Source organism: Manis javanica, chromosome 6, assembly GCF_040802235.1.
Source record: "Manis javanica isolate MJ-LG chromosome 6, MJ_LKY, whole genome shotgun sequence".
In the NCBI taxonomy this organism is placed as follows: Eukaryota; Metazoa; Chordata; class Mammalia; order Pholidota; family Manidae; genus Manis; species Manis javanica.
In genome coordinates this window covers 31,696,646-31,720,216 of record NC_133161.1, presented here as the reverse complement: position 1 = coordinate 31,720,216, position 23,571 = coordinate 31,696,646, and the positions used below count along the sequence as shown (strand labels likewise).

At 40.7% G+C, this 23,571-nt stretch overlaps 1 protein-coding gene across 10 annotated transcripts in view; it reads left to right on the top strand.

Moving 5' to 3' along the window:
- ST7 (suppression of tumorigenicity 7) overlaps window positions 1-23,571 on the top strand; it is a 250,044-nt gene that overhangs the window by 208,491 nt on the left and 17,982 nt on the right. For 8 of the 10 annotated variants that reach the window (XR_012132172.1, XM_037023506.2, XM_037023508.2 and 5 more), the window contains 3 exons: window positions 6,395-6,467; window positions 7,902-8,004; window positions 21,741-21,891. Coding sequence is in view for 7 of the 10 variants with exons in the window: in XM_037023506.2 (XP_036879401.1) it covers window positions 6,395-6,467; window positions 7,902-8,004; window positions 21,741-21,891 (327 nt within the window). In the remaining 3 variants the exon portion in view is untranslated. Of the gene's footprint in view, window positions 1-6,394; window positions 6,468-7,202; window positions 7,339-7,901; window positions 8,005-21,740; window positions 21,892-23,571 lie in introns of all 10 variants that reach the window. The other 2 variants (XR_012132173.1, XR_012132174.1) reach the window with 1 other exon arrangement.

The window sequence follows — 23,571 nt, the reverse complement described above, 5'->3', positions numbered from 1 at the left end:
GGAATCCCAGAGCAGAAACTCTTTTATTTCCTGGGTGATCAAAACTTCCTATATTAAACCATAACCACTTGATTTAATTTGCTCTCTGGTGGTTTCTTAACTGAAGGAAATTGAGGCCTATGGAGCTCCAGCATGACCCTTAGGTAATCTGTCTTTGGGGAAGTATAACGAAGACAGGATTGAAAGCCTGTCAGGACTCATGCAACCCATCAAAAAGTAGAAGTCTACCTAATTCTACTGAATCAGGACAGTGACACAAGGAGAAAAAAGGTGGAATGTGGTGCACAGGTGGAGTGTCCACTCATCTCTTACAGGTTGTGAATTTGGAGACAGTGAATCACACGATGAGAGTGCCTGCATGTGTAGATCTGCAAGTAATCTCATTCATTAAAAGCAAAGCATCTGCTAATTCTTGCCTTGCTGACACTTCAATTACTGAAGTAGTCAGAGCCTGAGCATAATTAATAACCTAGATTTTATTCTTACCCAAAAGGAAGAACCTTAAGAAAAGGACACCATGTTATCTTATAGTTCCTAATAGTAAAAGAAGGGAATGTTAGGCATAGACATGTTACCTGAATCTAAAAACAAACAAACAAACAAAATGCCAAAGCCACACTTTTTTTAATTCAAAGGAAAGATAAATGTAAACTTGTAAATGGAGATTCAATAGATAGCTTACTTTGTGCTGATACTATTTGGTAAAAGAGACTAACTTTTTTTAAGTGGGAAATGGTTCAAGAATGAGGGAGTTCTAAAAGATGACATTATAGTTATTCCCAATGTGAAAAAAATGTGAAGGAAACACAAATGATTAATGTATATGAAAAGATCAGAGTGACAAATAGCTAAATAAGCATATACAACTGAGGTAGAAACCCATAAACAGGTGTTCAGGGTGGCTAAAGTCCAGAGAAACTCAGTCTCAAGACTATGATTGTGAAGCTGTTTTCCGACCTAAAGAAGAAAGAATAAGAGAATGTTGATAAGGAAAATGAAAGCAAGTACTCCACTGGCAGTATGGGGTGGGGACATGGACATAGTATTTACAAAGCTACTTCTGTCACTGATTAGGTAGCTCTTAAGAGTATCTTTGAGCTTCTCTGGGCCTGTATTTCTTCATCTGTAAAATAAAACATTTTTGAGGGATGATTTTCACAGGCATGGGCTATTGTCCAGTTCCTTGAGCTATCTTGGAGTACTATTTGGAGATGAAAGTAAAGTGTTAATAAGTTGAGAAAAATTTACAACTATTCATTCCTATTTTTTATTCCCCTCAATACTTTGGATTTTTTTTTTTTTTTAGAATTTCAGCAAATAAGTCAATCTAGTGGAGTTCTAGAAGAGATAATTATGTGGTTTATGAGCACTTAGGAAAGAAAGAGGTGATTAAAGACCAACATGCACTTACTAAGAAATTTGTGTCAGATAAAAACAGAGGGGATAGTGGATGTGAAAATATTTCTACTTTATGCAGTAGTAATTAAGTGCTTCCTATTAATTTAAATGGCCATTTTCCTTCATATTTCTGAATTAGAAGTATGCCACAGAAGTATTTATCTTTATTTAAATAAAGCATTTGATATTTTTAATGCTATCTTTTAATGTGGAACAATGTGGTCATTATACCTATCATACTGTTAAAATAAATGGTATAATTTAATGGTATAAGTCATACCTTAATAAATGGTATAATTTTATGGTATAAATGATATTGTATCTCTTATAACCATTAATAAATGTTTGCACATATACCATTGCAGACTATTGCAAATTTAGAGTGATATAGAATACCATTCCTGGATTCTCTCCTTGGTATTGCCATGGTCAGTTTTTTTTAAAAAAAATCAGAGCTTATGGACAACATAGCATAGTTACAGATCATGTGCTCTGGGGACAGCTCATATTTGTTCTAACCATGTGTTATTGGCATATTTCTTAACCATTCTATTCCTGAGTTTCCCAGTCTATAAAAACAGAGCTAACAGTAGGTCCTATCTCATAGGATGGTTCTGAGGGTTGCTAAACAGCAGAATGTGTGTAAGTGGTTAACACCAATACCTGGCACTTAATAAACCCTTGATAAATGTTAGAAGTAATTTTGATATGATAATGGTCATATGGGGAAGGCAAGTTTATGGAGTATGTGGAACAAAGCTGTGGGTGGCAGCTGGAGCCAGAACGATGACTGACAGTCTGGAGTGATATGCTGAAATCATTACGGTTTAGTGGGTTAGACTTCATTTTAAGATTTGAAGTTTAATGGAGTCAAATGTCAAATCCTGCTTACAGATTTAAACATATTCATGGTTTAACTGAAAGAGAAAAGACCTGGCATTGGCTAAAATCATTTGAATATAATCTGGGGGGTTTTCTTGACCCCCTTAATCACAGGAACAGAGGAGGAGTTCCAGCTGCCCCACACCAGGGCCATCCTAGCTGAATTCAGAAAGGCGTAGTGGCCATAGCTTCTGAGGCTGTGCGTTTCCCCTGAGCTCTGTGCTGCTCAAGTTTCAGGGTTTGGAGGATCATTTCCACTTGTAATTTTCATATTTGGAAATCACCCATGGTTCTGTAACAAAAACAAGCAAGAAGTTCCGAAAAATATATCAGTTGAAGAACTAGCAGTATTTTTTCTGGACAAGATTAGGTTTAGAATATTAGAAATATTCTAACCATCTTAATATTTGAAAGGCTGATGTGAGAAATAATCAGATTTTGTTTTTGTTTTGTTTTGTTTTGTTTTGTGGAAGGCAAAACTAGTAAGTCATCTTTAAATTAGGATGCATAGAGAGAATGCAGGGAGCCAGAATGCTAACAGGCAAATAAAATGTTACCAAGGTTAGAATGAATTGAGAGAACTCAGCTTCATATAGTACATTCATAGGGTTTTTTAAAAATTCTTTTTTATTGAGATACAAATCACATATAGTAACATGCACAAATTATAAGTGTAGAACTGGATGACTTTTCACTTTTCATATACACCCAAGTGATCACCACCCAGATCATAGAACTTCCCATCATTTCAGAAAGTTGCCTCATATCTCCTTACAGCCAGTAACTGCCCTCCAACTTAGAAGTGACCATTTTTCTGACCTCTACTACCATATATTAGTTCTGCAGACTTCATATAACCACTTTGGAGAACTGCTTACCAGTTTAAACATACATCTGCCATCTGACTCAGCAATTCCATTTCCAGTTACAGATTCAAGAGAAATGAATGTGTGTGTGTGTGTGTGTGTGTGTGTTTAGAAAAAAACTCACACAAGAATGGTCACAACACTCTTATTCATAATAGCCCCAAACTGGAAAACCATCCAAATAGTCATTAGCAAGAGAATAAACATATTGTATATTGTTTATCATTGTGTGGTATATCTGCACAATGAAATACTATTCTGCAATAAAAAAGAATAAAGTACTGATACATTCGACGACACAAATGGATCTCGGAAACATCATGCTGAGAGAAAGAAGCCAGACATATAAGAGTACATATTCTATGAGTCCAATTATATTAAGTTCAAGATTGCAGATTTTAATGAAAGACTTTCATGACAATTTGTGCACATCTCTGATGCTTGGAGAAAGTTCTTCCCCTTTCAGAAAGGGACCTGTATGAAACACAAAATGCCCAAAAAGTGGAAGGAAAATTAAATTAATGCCAGCAGTTCAGCTTTGCTTAAGTGAGAAACATTCATTTGTCATTCCTCATTTCTACAATGAGTAATGGAATTATGTGATATTTCATTATTTCCTTTCCTGTTAATTCCTCCTCAAATTCTCATTCTTAAGGGGACTTTCTGGTAATAATGATAGCTACATGCCACTTACAAAAGACAGAAAGGGACTGCACAGTTAGAGCCTGTTTATATAAAATTAGACTTAGAATTATTTTGAAATTTTCTTCCTGAAATAAAATTTCTGGATAAATTACAAGCAGTATGGGAAAGCAACTGATTTGTTATTTCCTGCTCAAAACTTCTGACCCTGCCATTTTCATCACTACTGTTAGCCTCTCTATTCTTATTTTATCCATTGCCCTAGTGGTCAAAGCATAAAGTTATAGCAGGAAGACAAACCTACAGAGATAGAGAACAGATGAGTGGTCACTGGGGGCAGGGATGCATGGGGAAGGTACAAATAAGGGAGTAGCACAAGAAAGTTCCTTTGGAACAGTTGTATATTTGGATAGCAATGGGGTTACAGGAATCTCGCCGTAGGATACAATTGCATAGAATTGTACATACACGCATGAATGCATGCAAAAAGTGGTGAAGACTGAACAAGGTCTGTAACTGACTTAGTAGTACTGTGCCAATGTCAGTTTCCAGGCTTTTGGTATGTTAGTTACAGTTAAGTAAGATGTTACCATTGGGGGAAGCTGAAAAAAGCATTCACAGACCTCTGTGTATTATTCTTACAACTTCCTGTGAACTTATAATTATTTCAAAATAGTAAGTTCCAAATTTTATAATGGGCAGCAGCAACCAAGTCTCAGCTGTTTTTTTTTTTTTTAAGAACTGAAAGAGGTAGTGCTCATGGGGCAAGCCACCCATAATAATTAGCTTTTTCCTAAAGGTAGTGTATATGGTATTTCTCAAAGGTGAGCCAGAACATGTAGTTTCTGCCTCTGATGTAGATGTTGGGCAGTTATTAGATTAAACTATGATTAATGACTGCACACTGAAAAAGAAACAGATTAACTTTCATAAAGGTGTGTAAGTGCATCTGGTTGACCTGGGATTTGACAGCACTTCCTGTAAGTTCTGCATTCGTCTGTGCTGTCTGGCTCCACCAATATTTTTGCCCATGAACTAGCTTCAGCCAATATTTAGAATATAATTTTTCTATTTAACATCACTGTTATACTTTTTTAAAAAATGAATAAATAAAAATAGTCCTTGAATTTTTAAGTAAAAGGTGTGGACTTTTCAGTAGAATGTGTATTATCTGCCAATAACAATGAGGGACCCTGGCAAACAAATACTTAATTCCTCAGTTGATTTCCCACGTAGGAAGCAGTTAAATATTTGGATGTTGGAAAAGCAATAAGGCAAATCCATGAGCATCCAACATTCTTTTTTTTTTTCTCCCTAGTCACAAGCACACCATTTTACACTATGCATATGGTGGTGAAATTTTTTAGAATATAATTTATGAGGTCAGGGTTATAAAGACCTCTTTCCCTTTTGGTTCTTATTGGTATTTTCTATGGTTATGTATATTTTATCAATGTCATTGAAAATTCCTTCAAAGAAATCCCTCATGCTGGAATTGGTGGTAAATACTTGCTATTGGATGAAGGATTGTTTTTTTATTGTGGAATTATTTTCCTCTGCTGCTATTGGCTAGTTATGGGACTTGGCTTTTCATCCCTACTGTAATGTAATTCTTTCTAAGCTGAAGACAGCCTCATGAAGAAACTTGCAGGGCATTCCAGGTGTTAAGAGTTCCTCTAACCTAGAGTGAATTTTGCAACCCTGAGAATGGCATAATTTTACTTGGTCTGAATTAAGAAGGTATTTCTGTGTCATAGTATAAATTTGGTTGAGTGTTAAAGAGATACTATTGTGGTAAGAAATAGAATCATGATGTAAAAACAAATACTTCCTCCAAAGGGGCTACCTTTTGGGGGTTTATGTACTCTCAGATGTAACCCGTACTTTTGTTTCCCTGTAAACTCATTATCTGGGTCTGTTTCCCACTCCCACCACTCCATCTGAAATGTTCTATACAAACTGAGAGGAACTGTTTTTCTGGGAAACAAATCAGTCTTCATATGAAAGGGGATTTACCATGGATTTGAATGAACAAATATTATACAGTTTTCTAAAGATTTCATATATGTATATCCTTATATAGCTTTCTCATATATATACGTTACACTTTTAACAAAAAACTGAATATAAACTTCTTGAAATTTAGTGCAAAAGATATCTAGTTTAAAATTGACTACTAGAGATATGTAATTTCTTTTTTCAATCCAGGTAATATTTTTTCTTTACATTAGTACTTCATATGCTTGATGAGACATTTTTATAAGTGACACAGAAGCCCTATTGAGGGTATTCATGTACTATTTAAAGTATAGATTTATAGCTATTTGCTTAAACAAACTCAACATATGAAAATCTATATTTTTGAAATAGAAGGATTGCTAAAGAGTCAGTCTGGAGGATTTTATATATGAATTATTGACAAAAATATGAACTCCACTTAGTTTCACATACCACCCTGATACATAAGGAATAGCTATGCACTGTATTAAAATATTCTTACTTTATGCTTTATTAGACTTACATGATTACAATGCTAGTGTATTAAAAATCATTGCTCTTTGTTTCTGCAAACCTAAAAGAGTTTCTACTTTCTTTTTCTCTCATAGATATAAGCTTACCAAAGTCGGCAACAATATGCTACACAGCTGCCTTGCTCAAAGCGAGAGCGGTCTCTGACAAGTAAGTGAATAGTAACTTCTGTGGTACCAAATGCCTGACCCGATTTAAAGTGATGAGTGCCTCTGAGGGCTTTCTCTGGAAGTTTCTCTAAGTCTATGAGACCCCTGCTTATGAGCATGCACATTCCAAGACCTGCTGATCCTTTCTTTCAGTACTAGAAGGAGGGAATTTATATCCCCAAGCATTGTAAGGGTGTATGGGTGCCTAAAGAGGGGATATACTTGAAATTCTGTGCCTCTGAGGTGACTTTGTTTTTGTTTTTGTTTTTTTTTGCCAGACAGTAGATACAAAGGGCCTGCTTGGGACTTATACAAATACCTTCCCTTTATTCATTTTTTGTGTATTCTTCCTTCTGCAGTCCCAGACCAGGTAGTAGTCCTAACAAAACTGTACAATGGCAGAGGGAATGGTCATCTCCCATTCTCCCCTCATCAGCTCCAGACTAACTCCCCACCCAGGGTCTGTTCACTCTGAGCCGCCAACTTAGGGGGACATTTGCACATTTTGTTCAGGCAGGTTACTGTGGCCTAGAGAATGTCCATAAACACCCAAGATGACTGTCAGGTGAAAGAGAATAGATGGCGTAACTGTTTTTGAGTTCATAAACGCTTACATTGCCCCAAACAGAGCTAACAGGAAAGAAAACAGCCTCTGCTATGTCAGACAGGTTTGCTGTTAAGTGTGTGTGCACTTCAAGACCGAAGTAATTTTCTTTCATTCTTTTTTATCCTGTAGATCGCCAGTACCTACTGCAACATCTTTTCTCCCTACACAGCGACTCCAGCTTGGGAGGGCAGGGCCAGGGTTGTCACAGCTTCCCCTGTGGTGTCTGCCTGCCAAGCACAGCTCTGGAGTTAGCCCTGGGTGTGAGGTGAGAAAGAGATTGCATGGTCTGGTTTTTTTCATTCGCCCGGGCAGATGTCTGGCCCGCAGTTTGGGCATGCGCACGCCCCTGCCAACCGGCCCCAAGCAGGCTCTCCTGCCGCTGAAGCTGCAACTACTTAACCCTTTATGCAGCACTGACGTTGGGCCGGGAGCCTCCTTTAAAATTCCCCCCAGTTCTGTTTTTAACCAAGTGCGCTCTTCTGTAACTGAGCTCCCTCTTTTTCCTACACTGTCTGCCCTCGTCAGCCCTGAGCCCTCTCCTGACCTAAGCAGGTACCTCGTAGAAAATTTAGTTTAGCTACTTAGACAGAGACTCAACTGGTGAATTTAATTCCTGCCATGATTAGATGCAAGCACGCTTTCTGCTTCTGCTGGGGTTTTTTGGCCTCGGTCTGAGGGGTCACTCAGAGGTTCCATGTAGTGGAGGTGTGGAGAGCTCGCGCCATTGGCTCGCTGTGGTTTTGTGGGCCCACGATATGTCAATGTCTTTCCGGGTTGATGCCCAAGCACTGGTCCCACCTGGATGGTGTTTGTCTTTCTGCGTTTCAGGTTCTCTCCCGAGGCTGCATCTCGGCGGGGACTGAGCACAGCAGAGATGAATGCAGTAGAGGCCATTCACAGAGCTGTGGAATTCAATCCTCATGTGCCAAAAGTGAGTCTGTGGAACCCCCACAGGAACTCGTTGAAATAGCAGAGAAGTGTTTAGTGACCACAATATCGTGTCTTCAATAACACCAGTTATAAAAATATGAATTATAACCAGTGAATGTTGAGGCCCTTGATAGTCTATGGTTATCAGCCCGAGTTTTAAGCAAAAGATAAATTCAAGCAGCTCTTAGGCCGATTTTGGGCTTCATATAATAAGGATAAATTGATAGACCTACCTTAGGCAGACCAGGTCAGGAAGTCTGAAATTTGAAAAATATGGAGATACCAATAGTATTGATGCATTTGGTAGGCATTTCAACACCAGTTATAGTCTTACCTAGACCCAATTCAGGAAATGAACCTTGTTGTGAATATGAATGGTAAAAAATACTGACTAAAGTGACATTCTATGTCTCTATAAGTAAATGATAGTTTATCAGTATTGGCAAAAAGATAACAGGGAAAACCCCAAAGTAGGAGAAGTATTTTTTTGTATGTATGAGTGCCGTTTTAGCAGGTATGTGTCATAGAAAATATTTGTGTTAATGGTTAACCATGTGATTCACTAATAAATGCCCACTATTTCCCATGCATTTTTTTCTGAATCTGATTTTGAGGGAGTCAAATCATGATAGAGGGTATTTCTATAATCTTTCATGCAGAAGATGAATGTGTTTATGAGTCACCCGTATTTGAGTGCCTGCTTGGCACATCGGTGAGGGCTATTTTCAGTTTCTCGGTATCATAAAGCACATTTTGACCTCTAGGAAACTTTCTGCAGTCCACATCAGGTACTACAAGGCATAATTTTCCTAGCAAAATGTCTGATGAAGACCTTTCTGATGAAAAATGATAAAAGAAGGCTGTTTTCTCGTTCTGTTGCAGTACTGTAGCAAAAGGATGGGGTGGTCGTGTATGAGATGATTTATGCAGTTACCAGCTTTCGTTTATTGTGTTGATATCCAGAGTGACAGAGATAAGTGATCACACATTACTCCTGAGGTTTTTTTACTCAGGCCATCTTTTCACAAAACGAGAAATGAAAGAGTGGTGCACAGTGCCACAGCTGGGGAAGGCTGTGTTTATCTAGCTTAGTCCCAGGGGATAATAACCAACATGGTGTTTGTAGACTTAGTTATTGTATATAGAATGGTATCGGGTAAAATCTCTTAATATTTTTCCAGCTAACTTAAAAATGTTCATTCAAATTTTATTAAAATTTAAAACTAGCCAGTCCTAGTGTCTGAGTGATTCTCAGGGCTCAGCAAAGGGACCAAGTTTCCAGAGCCCTGAAGACAAGGGGTAACACACCTAAATACGGACTTATTTTGCACTCCACCTTCATTGGCCAGACAGCTGCCAAGAACAAAGGCCGCATCACCTGATACCTGGCAAACAAAAGCAGTTTTGCCTCCTGAATTGATTGCTTCTCTGAGGTGCCCACAAGTGTTTTTGGGGAGAAGCTTCAAGAACAAGTTGAGGGGCGGCTATCCTTTATGAGACAGGAGAGATTCCACAGAAGAATTTGGATGTTATGAAGGAGGCAATGGTTCAGGCAGAGGAAGTGGCTGCTGAGATAACTGGGGAGCTGGAGAAACAGGAGAAGTAACGGATGAAGAAAGAAAAGAAACAGCTGGCTGCAATTGCCCTTGCATCTCCAGAAAACAGCAGTAGCACCCCAGAGGAGTGTGAGGAGACAAACTGAAAGACCGAAAAAGAAGAAAAAGAAAAATCCCCAGGAGGCTCCCCAGGAGAATGGAATGGAAGAGGACCTGTCTGTCTCTCTCTCCAAACCCAAGAAAAAGACATCTTTTTCCAAGGAGGAGCTGGTTAGTGCTAATCTTAAAGAGGCAGCTTCCCAAGAGGAAGAAATCTCTCCCCAAAGAACCAGGTAGTGACCCTGAAGAGTCAGGAAATAGGAATGTCCCCAAGAAAAAGAGGATATTCTCTTCTAAGGAAGAGCCACTCAGCAGTGGACCTGAAGAGGCCACTGGCAGCAAGAGCATCTCAAAGAAAAAGAAAAAGTTGCAGAAATGATCCCAGGAAGATTAGACTGGACATTTCCCTGTCTGGGCATAGCCCATGGTGACATTTTCACCCCACCTCACCCCCTATATTCCAATAAGAACAAGTTCACAAGAGAAAAAAAAATTTTTTTTAACTAATCATAAAAATAGCCAAGTGACAGTAAATTTAGATCATCAATTAGTATTCATTGAGTGTCACACCTCAGAACTGGAAAATAAGTAAAAATAGTGAAAAGCCAGGGTGTCTGCTCTTAAGCAGTCAGTTATATTCTGAACACAAGGATTTCTAAAGCTTTAGAAAGCAGCAGATCAGAAGGAGCAAGCCCCTCGTCACAGACCACACTGTGGTTTCCCTCCTGAGGGGCTGCAGCTGTGTCCCCAGCCCCACGGGAGGCACACGCTCTCTGGTGGCTCTTCAGGACCCTTCATAATCTGACCCAACTTGTTTTTCATTTTTCCCCAGCTCCTTTTAGCAGTCTGTTCATTGCTCCAGAAACATTCTCCCCCTCTTCCCTCTTTGCTTCCTCTGAGGAAATCCTGTTTTTCCTTCACCCCCACCATTAAGTCACCACCAGGAAGCCTGTACCTTCCTCTTCCCAGAATTAGTCTCTCCCCTCTGTGGTCTCTCATGGCAGTGCATTGAGTATGTGTTTACTGTGTACCCTCTTTTGAAGGTGATTAGGGATATTAGCATCTTAATGTTGCCGTGATTTTCAAGAACTGGGTACACAGCTCAAAAAGGAAAATCTCTAAACCACTAGAATTATTCTCCATTTAAGGGGGATAAAGTAGAGCTTTGAGTTTAAATGGCCTATTCTCAATTTCTTAAAGAAAATTTCACTCATGATGTTGGACAAATGAAGGGCTACACTCACCTCGGGTCTGTACCTTCATCTATGTACTGTTGTGGTTTACTGGCTTTTTAGCTTTTTCTTCTGCTTTCCCTGCAAATATGCTTCCCCGCCCACACTGCTCTTCCTTAGCAATGCCAAGATTTACATGGTGGGGGAGCATTTCTGTCAGTGATTCACACAGATCTGAGATTTCCCTAGTGCTGTGTGTTCTTAGTATGCCACATCTACATCACAAGGCTTTCCCTGCAAAGAGACACATTTTTAGTTTGAAGGATGTTACATTAATGTTACAAAAATTAAAGATAAATTTTTCATCTTCAGGCAAGTTTCCAAAACAAGACTAAAAGTACTGGTTTGTTACAAGCATATGTTTTTTTCCCTCTGTAGTGATATTATAAAAATGAATTCTTTTTTATATTAGAGAAAAGTAGAAAGAAATCATTCATAATCCCATCATCTAATCCTAGTTAAGACTGTTTGCTTCTATGCATTTTTTTCTATGCTTTTTTAATACTTAGGAATCATAGTCACACAGTGTATTCATATTCTAAAAAATTAGCATGGGGCTCTGACCCTGTACTTAATGGTTGGGTATTGGGGGTATGTTTATTCTTTCTTAGGGAGGGTCATCAGATTATCATGGTTCTTTGACCTTAAAAGGGCTATGCCCTAACTTAACATATTAAAGTCTAAGTCTTTTAGCCATGCGCCTTCAAACACTTATAATATTCTTAGTAACCGTTTTCTAGATGATTTACTTCCCTTTTTTGTCACAAAAAACACATTCCATGCCATCTACCCTCTTAACATATTTTTAAGTATACAGTCCGGGTTATTAACTGTATGCACATTGCTGTACAACAGACTGCTAGAACCTTTTCATCTTGCATGACTAAAATCTATACACATTGAACAGCGGTTCTCCATTCCTCCCTTCCCTCAACCCCTGGTAAAACCATTCCACTTTCTACTTCTATGAGTTTGACTCCTTTAGACACGGCACCCAGGTGGAATCATACAGTGTCTGTTCCTCTGTGATGGCTTATTTCACTCAGCATAATGTCCTCCAGTCCATCTGTGTCATGCCATAGGTCAGCACTTCATTCTTCTTTAAGACTGAGTAATATTCTCTTGTGTGTGTCTTTGTTTAGGTGTGTATATAAATATTGTATTTATTCATCTGTTGATAGAAATTTAGGTTGTTTCCACTTTTTGGCTATTGCGAATAATTGCGATGAACAAGGGAGGGTAAATACCTCAAGAACCTGTTTTCAGTTTTTTTGGATGAATATCCAGAAATGGGATTGCTGGATCATATGGTAGCACTATTTCAATTTTTAAAAAATGTTTTTTAATTAAAATTTCCCATACTGTTTTTCATAGTGGCTGCACCATTTTACAGTTCCACTAACAGTGCACAGGAGTTTCGATTTTTCCACTTCCTTGCTAACACTTGCTATGTCTTTTTTGGATAGCCGCCGTCCTAATATGTGTGAGTGATTATCCTGTTATGGTTTTTATTTGCATTTCTTTGATTATTGGTGATGCTGAGCATCTTTTCATTTACCTCCTGGCCATTTGAATGCCTTCTTTAGGTAAATGGCTGCTCAAATCCTTTGCCCATTTTTAATCAGGTTATTTGCTTGATTTGTGTTTTTTGATATTGGATTATAGACATACCTTATATATTTGGGATATTAACCCCTAATCAGGCATAATAGTTTGCAAATATTTTCTCCTTTATACTGGTTGCCTTTTCATTCTGTTGATTGTTTCCTTTGGTGTGTAGAAACTTTTTATTTTGAGGGAGTCTCACTGTCTATTTTTTCTTTTGTTACTTACGGTTTTGGTGTCACATCCAAGAGAACATTGCCAAGACCAATGTTACAGAATTTTCCCCTGTGTGTTCTTCTAGGAGGTTTCAGGTCTCACAGTTAAGTCTTTAATGCATTCTGAGTTGATTTTCGTGTATGGTGTAAGATAAGGATTTATTTTCATTCTTTTGCCTGTGGATATCCAGATTTCCCAGCACTATTTGTTGAAGAGAATGATTCAATTCTTGTTCCTCTGTTGTAGACATTAGGTTGTAGTCAAGTCCAATAGTGAGCCTTTCTGGGCATAACGATATTTTAGTCTTTAGGATTTTTTCCTTAGGATAGAATTACAGAATGGGAATTACTGAGTAACATATAGAAGCACTCTAGGGCTCTTGCTATTTATTGCCAAATTGCTTACCACGAAAGACTGTAGCAGTTCACACTTCCATCAACAGGTGACCATTTCATCATATCCTCACCAGCATTGAGCAGCTTATTTAAAACAGAAAAAAGAAAAGAGAAGGAACCCAGAAAACATTTGTGATTTTTTTAGGTACAAATGGAATTCTGTTCTTTTTGTTTGCATTTCTTTGCCATTGCTAGTAAGGTGGACCATTGTTAGCCATTTATTCTTTTTGAACTGTCAGGCTCATTATGTAGGCTTCCTTTTATTGCTGGGAAAACGTTATTTTATAATAGTGGTGCGAGGGGTAGCAACTTAAAAGTAGACCTGTGATGTATCATTGAAAGTGTTCAAAACGAGGACCCCCCACTCCTCTCTGTTCATGGACCCATCTCTTCCCCTGTAGCTTCAGCTCTGTTTTTGTACTTATAGGCTGAATGGAAATGGAGCCTGCCTAGAAACATGCATTAACAAGTACTTCTTGGACTGCCCTAGTCTGAAGAAGGACAGCTAGAGAGCGTGACAGAGGCACCACAGTGCCCGGGACCTTGAGTACCCACAGGGTCCCTTCAGGCCTCCAGATTTGAGGGAAGGCTCTAGCATGTTCTGGCTATAGCTGTTTTCAGGAATCCCCAATTTCTATTGTTTGGTAAATCCTTTGCTATGGCTGATTAAGAGTTACCCATTTCCAAGCTCTGTCTTGACTTGTTCTAGCATAGCCAGCTCTGCTCCCTGCCACCAAACAAGAACAACTGATAATGATTTTTTAAAAAAATAATAAACATTTTTTTCTCTCCTAACACAATCAATTAATTAAACCTTAATGAAAAAGCAAGTAAGAGTTGAACTGCTCTGGTTGAATCTGAGATGAGAAGGCAGGCAACTGGGCAGCCCCAAGGCACCTCTGCATAGGGTTTAGAAAACAACAGAAGCCTGTGACCCTCAGCCCCGCTGCGGGAAGATCCCAGGCCTGTGAGGCCTCACCCCCAGAGCAGGAGGCCCCACACCCACTCTGAGCAGCAGCAGGGTGCTGAGGGAGCCCCAACCTCAGGATGCCTGGGTGCTCTAGGTGGAGCTGTTGAGGGAGAAGAATCTCTCCTGGCGCCAATGGGGGACGCTTTTATTTGGCCTACAGTTCAGCGCTCTGGAGCCTGAGGGTGCTGGGGGAAACGGGCTCGCAGTGCTCCCGAAGTTCATTTTACCAACAGGGCAGCCCGGGCCTGACAGAATATTGAAGTGAGGACCAGCCTAACAGATACGCCATTTCTAAATTTTAAGTCCGGGGGTGTGTAAAGTCACGAGAAACTAGAGAGGAAAGAATAAGAATGTTATGACAGAAATTCACTCTCATTAAAAATTTGCCTTTTTAAAAAAAAGCTCATCGATGTTAATCTAGAAACTCTAATTTCATGGGGATTTCAAGAGGTTTGTAGGGGAAGACATCCTGGTAATTGTATATGCTAATGGAGTACCCACAGGATCTGGTTGTCCTGATGGAAATTCTATTCCATGCAAACACTAGTGCAGTCCTCCCCATATATCTTGGTAAAGCTGATTGACAGAGTATAAAATTGCTTTTTAATCCAATTTAGGAAACAAAATGTGTAGTGGGCTTAGCATTTATACATGCTTGAAGCATGGAAGCAGAAACTCAAAATACCCTGGCAGATTGTCTGTGATATTGTATATCAATGGTACATTTCAGAAATATTGCCTAAGTGTAAGTGTCTTAGAATCGAGTCGTATTTTGTTCCAAAGCTTTTTTGGATTAGAGTAAGGGGAACGTACTGTGGAAATATGACCCAGAGGAGAGTGTGCAGATACCAGTTTTTAGCCATGTTTCTCAGGAAAAGAAAGTTTCTAGGAGATCTCTTTCTTTAACAGGAAACACTGTGGCTGCTCCCACCAAGACACCGCCACCAAGGTGACCCCCTTCTTGGTCACCAGATCCGTAGCCTCCTGTAAAACTTCATCCTGTTTCATCCCTCCTCAGCGTTTAGTCCCACTGACCTCTTTTCCTGTCTCAAGGCCATCTTGGCTCCCTGCCACCTTCTTTCTGTGTCACTCCTGCATCCCCGAGCACTCTCCCCCTACGCCGCTCCCTGCCCTGCCCGTCCCTCAGGTTGGTTCTCCAGGACCAGCAGCCACCCGCTCACTGCCCGCCCCCTCTGGCCCGAGACGCTCCTAGGCGATCGCACTGTGCCCCTGCCTCAGGTTCTGCCCCTCCCCAGCGCCTCTCCCTGGCTCCAGACCTTCACACCCGCTACTTTCAGGGGTGTGCCTGCAGAGAGGTTTGGCAGGCACTTCAGCTGTTTTTGTTACCTTCCCACTGCTAAGCCTCATCCTCCTCTGGTGTCTTTATCTTAGCTGCTGATCTCACATTGTTCTTGTCTCCTGAGCTAGAAATCTCACAGCCACCCTTGACTCCTCCTCTCACCCTCGGACTCAGCCAGGCACCAGGTCCTGAGGAGGGTCCCCTCCTCGCTGTTGTCACCCCTCCCCCAGCCTATAACAGGAGCTTTCGGAGGCTTTGCTCACTTCGGTCTCTTCCCTGACCAGTGGTCCTTCGTAGGACTTGTCCATTCCCTTCAGAAACCACAGAAGGCACCAGCTCCCTAACTGGTCGCCCGCTGCTCTGGTTCTCAGACTGTCCTCCTGGGAGCCGTGAGGACACCACAGCCTCTCTTGCCCCCACCCCCCTGCCAGGCTCCCAGAGCTTTGTTCTATATCAGTTTCACATCTCCTGTTTTAAATTTCTTTTTTTTCCCTTCAAACCAATGTTTCTGTGTCTCAGAGTTTGAAAACCACAGAATAACTCAGGGTCAAAGTCACACTCTGGAATATATTGTGAAAGGCCTTTTACAACTACTTTTCATGCTCCCCTGCCTTGGGGAGTAGCATAAAACTGGGGTTCCAGTGCAGGCGTACAACTTGGGCAAGCTGCTGCCCTTCGCACAGCCTCCTTCTCTCCATCTGTAAACGAGGAATAGCAGTGCCAGCTCCCTCACAGAGCTGTTGTGTGGAGTACCCGAGGCAGTGCTCAACACTTTTCAGGGCAGGCACGGCTGTCGTGTCAGGACTCGAGCACCTCAAGACCACAGCACATTATGCCCTCTTTGGTGCCACTACCCAGCCTTGCAGCAGTTTCCAACTCCCCTCATATTTGTAAGTCAACTCCTGTTTATTTAAAAAGACTGATTCATACTTTCCTTCTCCTGTGAAAACTTCTCAGATGTTCCCCATCTGCTTCCTTAGTACTAAATCTATATCTCTTACTAAGGCAGTCACCATATTGAATTTTCTTGCTTCTTTGTATACACATATGCACACGCACACACACACACACACACACATATGCACTCCTGTACTCCTACAAAGGTAATGGATCACCAAGGTAGGGATCCGACCTTGTCCATGCCCTTGGGTGAGCTGTGGCTGCTCCTGTACCTGTGTCCTTGGGGAACACTGTGGCACCCCCATATCTTTCCTTGGGATACACTGTGGACAGTCCTGTATTTTTTGAATGAAACAAAGTAACTAATGATAGATAAGTGAGCAGCCAGTAACAGGTATCTAGTAAAAAGGACCCCGGAGGGTACTCCAGCCCACCAGGTTTCATCTGGCAGTTTAGCTGCATGATTGTTCCATAGTGTTTGGTTGTTGACCCTTGGTAACCAGTTATTTTCAGCTAACCTGATACTGCTGTTCAGTTGCTGAAGTGTTTTACTAGAAACAGACCCAATGATCTGCGGGACACACATACACAAAATACATAACTTACCCCCACAGTAAATGAATACTTCATTTTTTTGTTACCAAAATAACTGTTTAATGGACACCTAACATGCCGGGTACTGTATGAATGTTTTACATGTATTGTTCTATGTAATCTTCAGAAGTTAAAACCAGCAATTGTTTATTTTTTATTACTCTGGCTCTATAGATGAGCAGGCTGAGGTGGAAAGAAATTAAATAACATGTCCAAGGTCTCATAGTACAATAGTAGAGCCAGGATGATTCAAACAGTGGTTTGAGGTGGCAGAGGGCAGAAGAGTGGACGTGAGGCGGGGGGTCGTAGCCCTTTGTGCCTCTCTCCCATCACAGTGTGCCTTGAGCAAGCGGTGATTACTTACACAGTCTGTCCTGTTCCAGGGTGTGTCCCTATACTGAGTCCAGGGAGTAAGCAGCATTGAAACTCAGGATCTATAGCATGTCTTCCAAATAACACAAGTTTATTCTCTGAACTCTTAACTGACATTTTAAAATATGCTTTCTGGGCTTATAGCCTCTTTCAGAGTCTGTTGCACCAAAACACTGTAGACACACAAAAAATTGCTGTCTCTTATTAGCTTGTACTGGTGTGGTTGCTTTTTGTGTTTTTGATGCAAGTCAAGAAAATAGGTTTGTATGACATATGTACATACACACATGCATATATATATATAAAATGTATGTATAAACTGTATATATAGATACACACAGATAGAAATGAAAATGCTTATTAAAGGAAACTTGGAAAGTACAGAAAAAGCACAAAAGAAATCAATCCCCAATAAAATCAAATACTTAGCCATCATTAATATTCAATTTGTGACCTTCCAATATTTTCAATGCCTGCATATAGACTTAATCTGTATGCTACACTTACTTTTTTTCCCATTTAGTAATATATCAAGAACATTTTCTCATGTTGATAAATATTTTTCCACTACCTGATTTTTGGGAGCAACTTGATAGCTGTCATCTAAATGTACTGTAATTTAATCTGTTTTGTCTCATTTTGTTTATTCCCATATTTTTGCTACTGATTTCTGCTATTGTTATTACTGAAAACCAAAGAAAGGGGGTCTGAATTAATTTCTTGGCACAAATATCTTTGTAAAGGATAACTTTGTGATCACTTTCATTCAATTACTTTAGAAATGTAAGATCTCAGCAGAAGAGATGTGAACAGTCACTTAGGATAGCCTCTGATGGGCCACATCTCCCTGCTGCTTTCCTGGCAGGGACACCAGCCTTTACTCAAATACCTCCCTATGTAGACGCTGCCCATGCACCATAAACGGGGACTGTTCAGCTCCTCTTTATGTGTTCCTACACTGAGAATAAGGAACTAGATTCTGACACAAATAGGTTTTGAAAAGTTGTTTCCGAAATCTTTAGAAGCCTGTACTTCGAGATTAATGTGATTTGAGAATCTGGGAAGAAAGTTAGAGGCAGGGTGGCAGGCAGAAGATAGCCCAGAATGCTTGCTTAGCTAATAGAAGCCAAATAATTACAGACAGGTAGAGAATGTTCTCTGATTTGCAAGCTGCAGTTATTCTAATTGATTTCTTCATACTTGTGGATAGGGGAATGCCCTCTTCCATTTATTTTTCTCTTGACAAGTAAGACGTGAAATGTTGTTCGATGCCTTTCTAATTTAAATGTCGCGCATGTTGAGAACTGATCTTGCCAGCTATTTTAAGCCAGGCCAGAAACATAACACGTTGTAATTAGCCTTCATCATTTGGTAGAGCTAATGTCTCATTTGGAACTTCAAGAGTATAACTTTCCTTTATAGGCATAACCTATTTCTGCCATAAAGTAGATGCAGTGAGAAGGCAGCAGAGTTTCCTGGGTGAGTTGCTGTCCTGAGCCCGGGAGGCTAAGTAGGCCCGGGATGCTCGTTCTGAGAGCTTGCTTGGGAAGTGAGAATCACGCTGCCGACGGTCTTATGACGCAGCTGAGGGAAAGGCACAGATGTAAGGTGGGTGTGAGAAGCACACATACACAGAGATCAGAGAGGGGCTTGCAGGAGAAACAGTCTCACCTCACTGCCCTCCACTGGGGCTGCGGACAATGGCCTTGGAGCCAAATGCACCATCCAGCTGCAGGCGGAGGAGTGTCTGTCTCACACACGTGTGGACCACTGCTTTCCAAAGAGATGTAGAGGCCTTCGTGGCCAACAATGGTTTTAAATGAATTCTTATTTTATTATTTTTATTGTAGCTTTTTTGCCATATTGTGTATTTTCAATCAATAGATACTACAGTTATAATTCCTGTCATGGGCATCCATGAAATTTTTTCATGTTAAAAATTGTTTCTTGAAGATTGGAAACTTCCACTGTCGGCAGTAGTGCTGTCCAATAGAACTTTCTGTGTGGATGGAAATCTCTCTGCTTTGTCCCACACAGTAGTCATTACCTACAGCACTTGAGGACTTGAAATGTGACTAGTGGGGACTGAGGAAATGAATTTTAAAACTTATTTGATTTTAGTTGATTTAAATGTAAATAGCCACATGTGGTAGAGGCTACCGTACTGGACAGCACAAATCTATTATGTCCCTTTATATAATTTCTTAAAAATCCCCATCCCCAGTTTCTTCTGCCCTACTCCGTCCTAGTTTGTTTTTGACTTCTACCTGCAAATGCGGGTGGCAAAACAGGCCTGCTTCTTTGCAGGTGGCCTGTTCCCGAAGATCCTTAGGCCAAGAGGAGAGTTTCCTCATAGCTGCTAACTGACTCTGACTGTCTTCCCTAATCATAAAGATGAGAGGAATAGTAGTTCACACTTTCCTTCTAGCCACCATCTGATTCTCAGGGAGGGACCTGAAGAGGTTTCTGTGTAGCTAGGACACAAGAGCTAGTGGTTTTCATATTTAGTTTGTGTTAGAGTTCATTCAGCATGACCCTTCTTTAGAAATGGACTATTTGGTAGGCAGGGTGGCTATAAATAAGTATTTGAGGCTCAGAAAACCTCTTATGTTAGGACTCTCATTAGGCAGGAGATACGCCCATTCCTTTGCCCTCCTGGTGATTAAGACTAACCAGATGGTTTTCTTCTCTAACTTACTCTGAAACAATTAATATAGTTCATGGCACTTTAGAAGTTAGGTATCTTTCTCGTGATTCATACATAGCTTTGGAGTCTTTTTAAAGATCACCATGGGCGATACATACAATATAATGGCTTCTGTTAAGGTAACAGAATCACGAGAGGATAGCCAAATGTCTGAGAACATAAAATCCACCTTTATATTTATAGTATGGTTGATAGTCATTATAAATAAAGTGCTTGTTGGATTATTAGGTAATTCAAAATGTTTGTCCTGTACTGTTTTAAAACAAGATGGAGGAGGAAAGCAGTAACTTGGAGAATTCAAAAAGACATATGACCAAAAAGTTACTTCGGAATTCATGCTTGAGGAGTTCCCATTAAAATAATAAGCACCTTTCATGGACCAGCCTGGGCAGAGGTGTTTCTGTGGAGGAGGGCTTCTACCCCAGCACCCTCCCAGGGTGGCGGCCGAGTCCCTGTCCTCCCTGGCTCTCTGGGAGGGCTCTCTCACTCCCTTGCTCTTCCTGCTTGGAGGCCTGAGGCGTGGAGGTTTCTTCTTATCAGACCCAGAGCAAGGGAAGTTCTATTTGCTGAACAAAGAGGCCAGAACATGCCCCCTGGCCCCTCCTAGTCGGTTACCCTGACCCCAGGTAAGCCCACCAGAGAGGAAGTAGGAAGGCAGCTCTGTCCAGCATGCCCAAAACACGTAAATTTGCAGCTAGATGATAAAGAAACACTGATGGGTGAATCATAATCTCCACCCTGTGTATCAGGATTCTTCCACTCTTCCCCTTCTTTCATCAATTTCCTCTGACAGATAATCCACAGACAAGTATTTGTGACATTAAAATTGTTGAATATCTCTTCTCATAGCACTTCCTTTGGCTGTTTGCCCCACTGGAATTAAATACATTCCTCCATTGTCTGCTAATCTCCATATGAAAGGGGGTGCAGGGATTGGCTGGTGGTGGTCGTGGGTGCATTTTGGGGGATTGATCAGGAGAGGAGATAATGAGGAGCGGAGCACAGGGAGAACACCAGCTAGCCGGCAAAGAGAAGTCAGCACTTGCAAATATAAAATACCATCCTGAATTTGCTTCCCTTTCTATTCCATTGTAAACACAGAAGAATACAAATGGAGACTTAGTTTTCTCTGATTCCCCTGGAAGAAAATCCATTCTTGCCCTGTACTCCCACCCGCTTCCTAGAAGATAGGAATGAAGAGATGCAAACAGAACCCTCCAGTCTCTGGGAAAAGATCTAAAAGAACGTTGTGGTTTGGGGTCTGTATTGCTCCCCTCCCTCCCCTCTCTCCCTGCAGCATCAGAGCAGCGCTAGGTGGCCCTTTTCACAAGGCTCGACCCTGCTCCTTGATAGATCTGTACAGAAAAATTAGTGGGTGGTGCTAGTCAACCCCAAGTCTCTCTAGTGCAATTGGTTTAGTCATATTTACTTCTTAACCTTCACGTGTCTATTTTATGTATTTTTATTCTGGCTACAAGATTATACCAATTTACCGTGTCTTCTAAATTTTCCTCCTTGCCTCTTGAATCTGTGTTTATTATTTTTATTAGAGTGTGTTAGCCTGAAAGCCTCTTATCTTCACTGAAGAAAACTAGTACAAGGCTAATTATCTGTCAGCAAACTTTGGATTGCTGGGTGTTTTAGTAATTGCCTTCAAATGTAGTAATGAGATTGCAGTTTGATGAAATGCTTATGAGTGGTGGCTTTAGGGAAATCAGCCTTTCTATTTTCAGTATTGAATTCCAGATTCCTGTGTATTAACGCATCTGTCTCCTGCCTCTTTTATTTCAGTACCTACTAGAAATGAAAAGCTTAATACTACCCCCAGAACATATCCTGAAGAGAGGAGACAGTGAAGCAATCGCATATGCTTTCTTTCATCTGGCACACTGGAAGAGGGTGGAAGGGGCCTTGAATCTTTTGCATTGTACATGGGAAGGCAGTAAGTAATTTTCTTTCTTTGAAATGTTTTTTTGAGAGCATAAAAAGATGCTAAAACTGTTTTTACCCTGAGTGTTCATGATGAATAACGAAGATTTGCATATTCATAGCTCTTCTCTGTGATGTTCTGTGACTGAGAGATGGCTAATTACTGACGCTGTATACTTCCCAGGAGTGGTGGGTGTAACTGGTGATGCCTCCAGTCTCCCGCCCAAAAGGCAGGTTTATAGTGGATACAATGAATCTGGACTGAGCTGGCAGAGAAGCACGCTACACCTGGAAAACCCTCTTTGGAGACCTGAACAGCCCCTTAGTAGCATGGGAACTTTGACACGGGCTTAAGCCTCATGCTAAGCCCTAATTACCATCTGATTCCAGATGGCTTTTCTGGGGGTTGGCTGAGGAGCCACGGTGATCCTCCACTGGAGCCAGGTTGGCACACACACATGATCAGCAGTCACACTCAGAGCAAGAACAGGGGCCACTGGACCCTGGTGTTTAGTGGCAGGTGTGGTATTCATGTGTTAATGGATAAATGCCTGTTAGATGATTATAGGGATAAATCGATCTGAGTACGTGCTGCGTACCATCATTCTGTGTAAGGAAAAGAGGCTCTAATGGCAGATGAAGTGTGATTTCTTTCTGGGAGGAGTAACCAGGAGCACGTGGCAGCTGCCCAGTGGCTTTCAGAGGGAGAGGTCTACGGGGTGGAGCAGTCCTGGGTTGCCTGGGTCGCAGGAGAGCCGAAGCAAGCCCTGCAGAGCTAGGACAGTATGAGAAGCAGGACACCGTATGAAGAAATGCTAAATAGCAGGGCCATTTGGGAGAATGTAAATTAAGGAAAAAGGCCCAAGACTATGGATTGTTGGATATGTGTGTTGACATTGTTATCATTAATTCAAGCAAAACAAGTATAACATGTAGCATGAGTTTTTAATTTTTCTCCTCTCATGGGGAAGCAAAACAAATATTAGAATTCTGATAATTTTAGCCCTATTCTGATCAACCTCACAAATGAATGTCTTTTTAATCCCTTTCATTCTGTTTATCTTTGCTGCTTCCATTTTCACTCTGATATCTTATGCTCTTCCCTTTTCCTGCCCTCCCCGAACCCAGCAGGAATCCAAACTGGTGCGGGAAGGGGGTGCTGCCAAATGGGATAGGGTAAAAGTAAGTTATTCCTCAAGCTGACTTAAAGTTTTTTGTTTAGTTGTTTTGAAAATATTTCTTTAGGGAATTAATAGATCTACTTAAACAATTTACTATTTACAACTTGAGGGATGTTGACTGGATTGATTGTGCCACCCGCGCTCTGTAAGTGTGATAACATACGCCAGGTGTCCTCGTCCTGGTATTTGATATGTTAAGACAGCACATTCCACTCAGGGCTTGTGTGGGTGTGTGTACAACCCCCTCTGGTTGGGGCTTATTGTTACATTTAAGGTGTTTTATCTAGATAAGACAAAAGGAATTTTTATTTAAACATGAGAGAGAGAGAGAGAAAGCCTAGCAAGATTGAACATGAGAGGCCTCACCTTCCTGTGGTTGTGGCATTAGTGTGGAAAAATTAAATGGACAAATAAGCTTACCTAATAAGAACATGTTTATAGATTGGCATCTTGGACACTTAGTAATAGCAGTTTGTCAATTGGATATGTTTGATGGCAAAGTTACCAGTCCT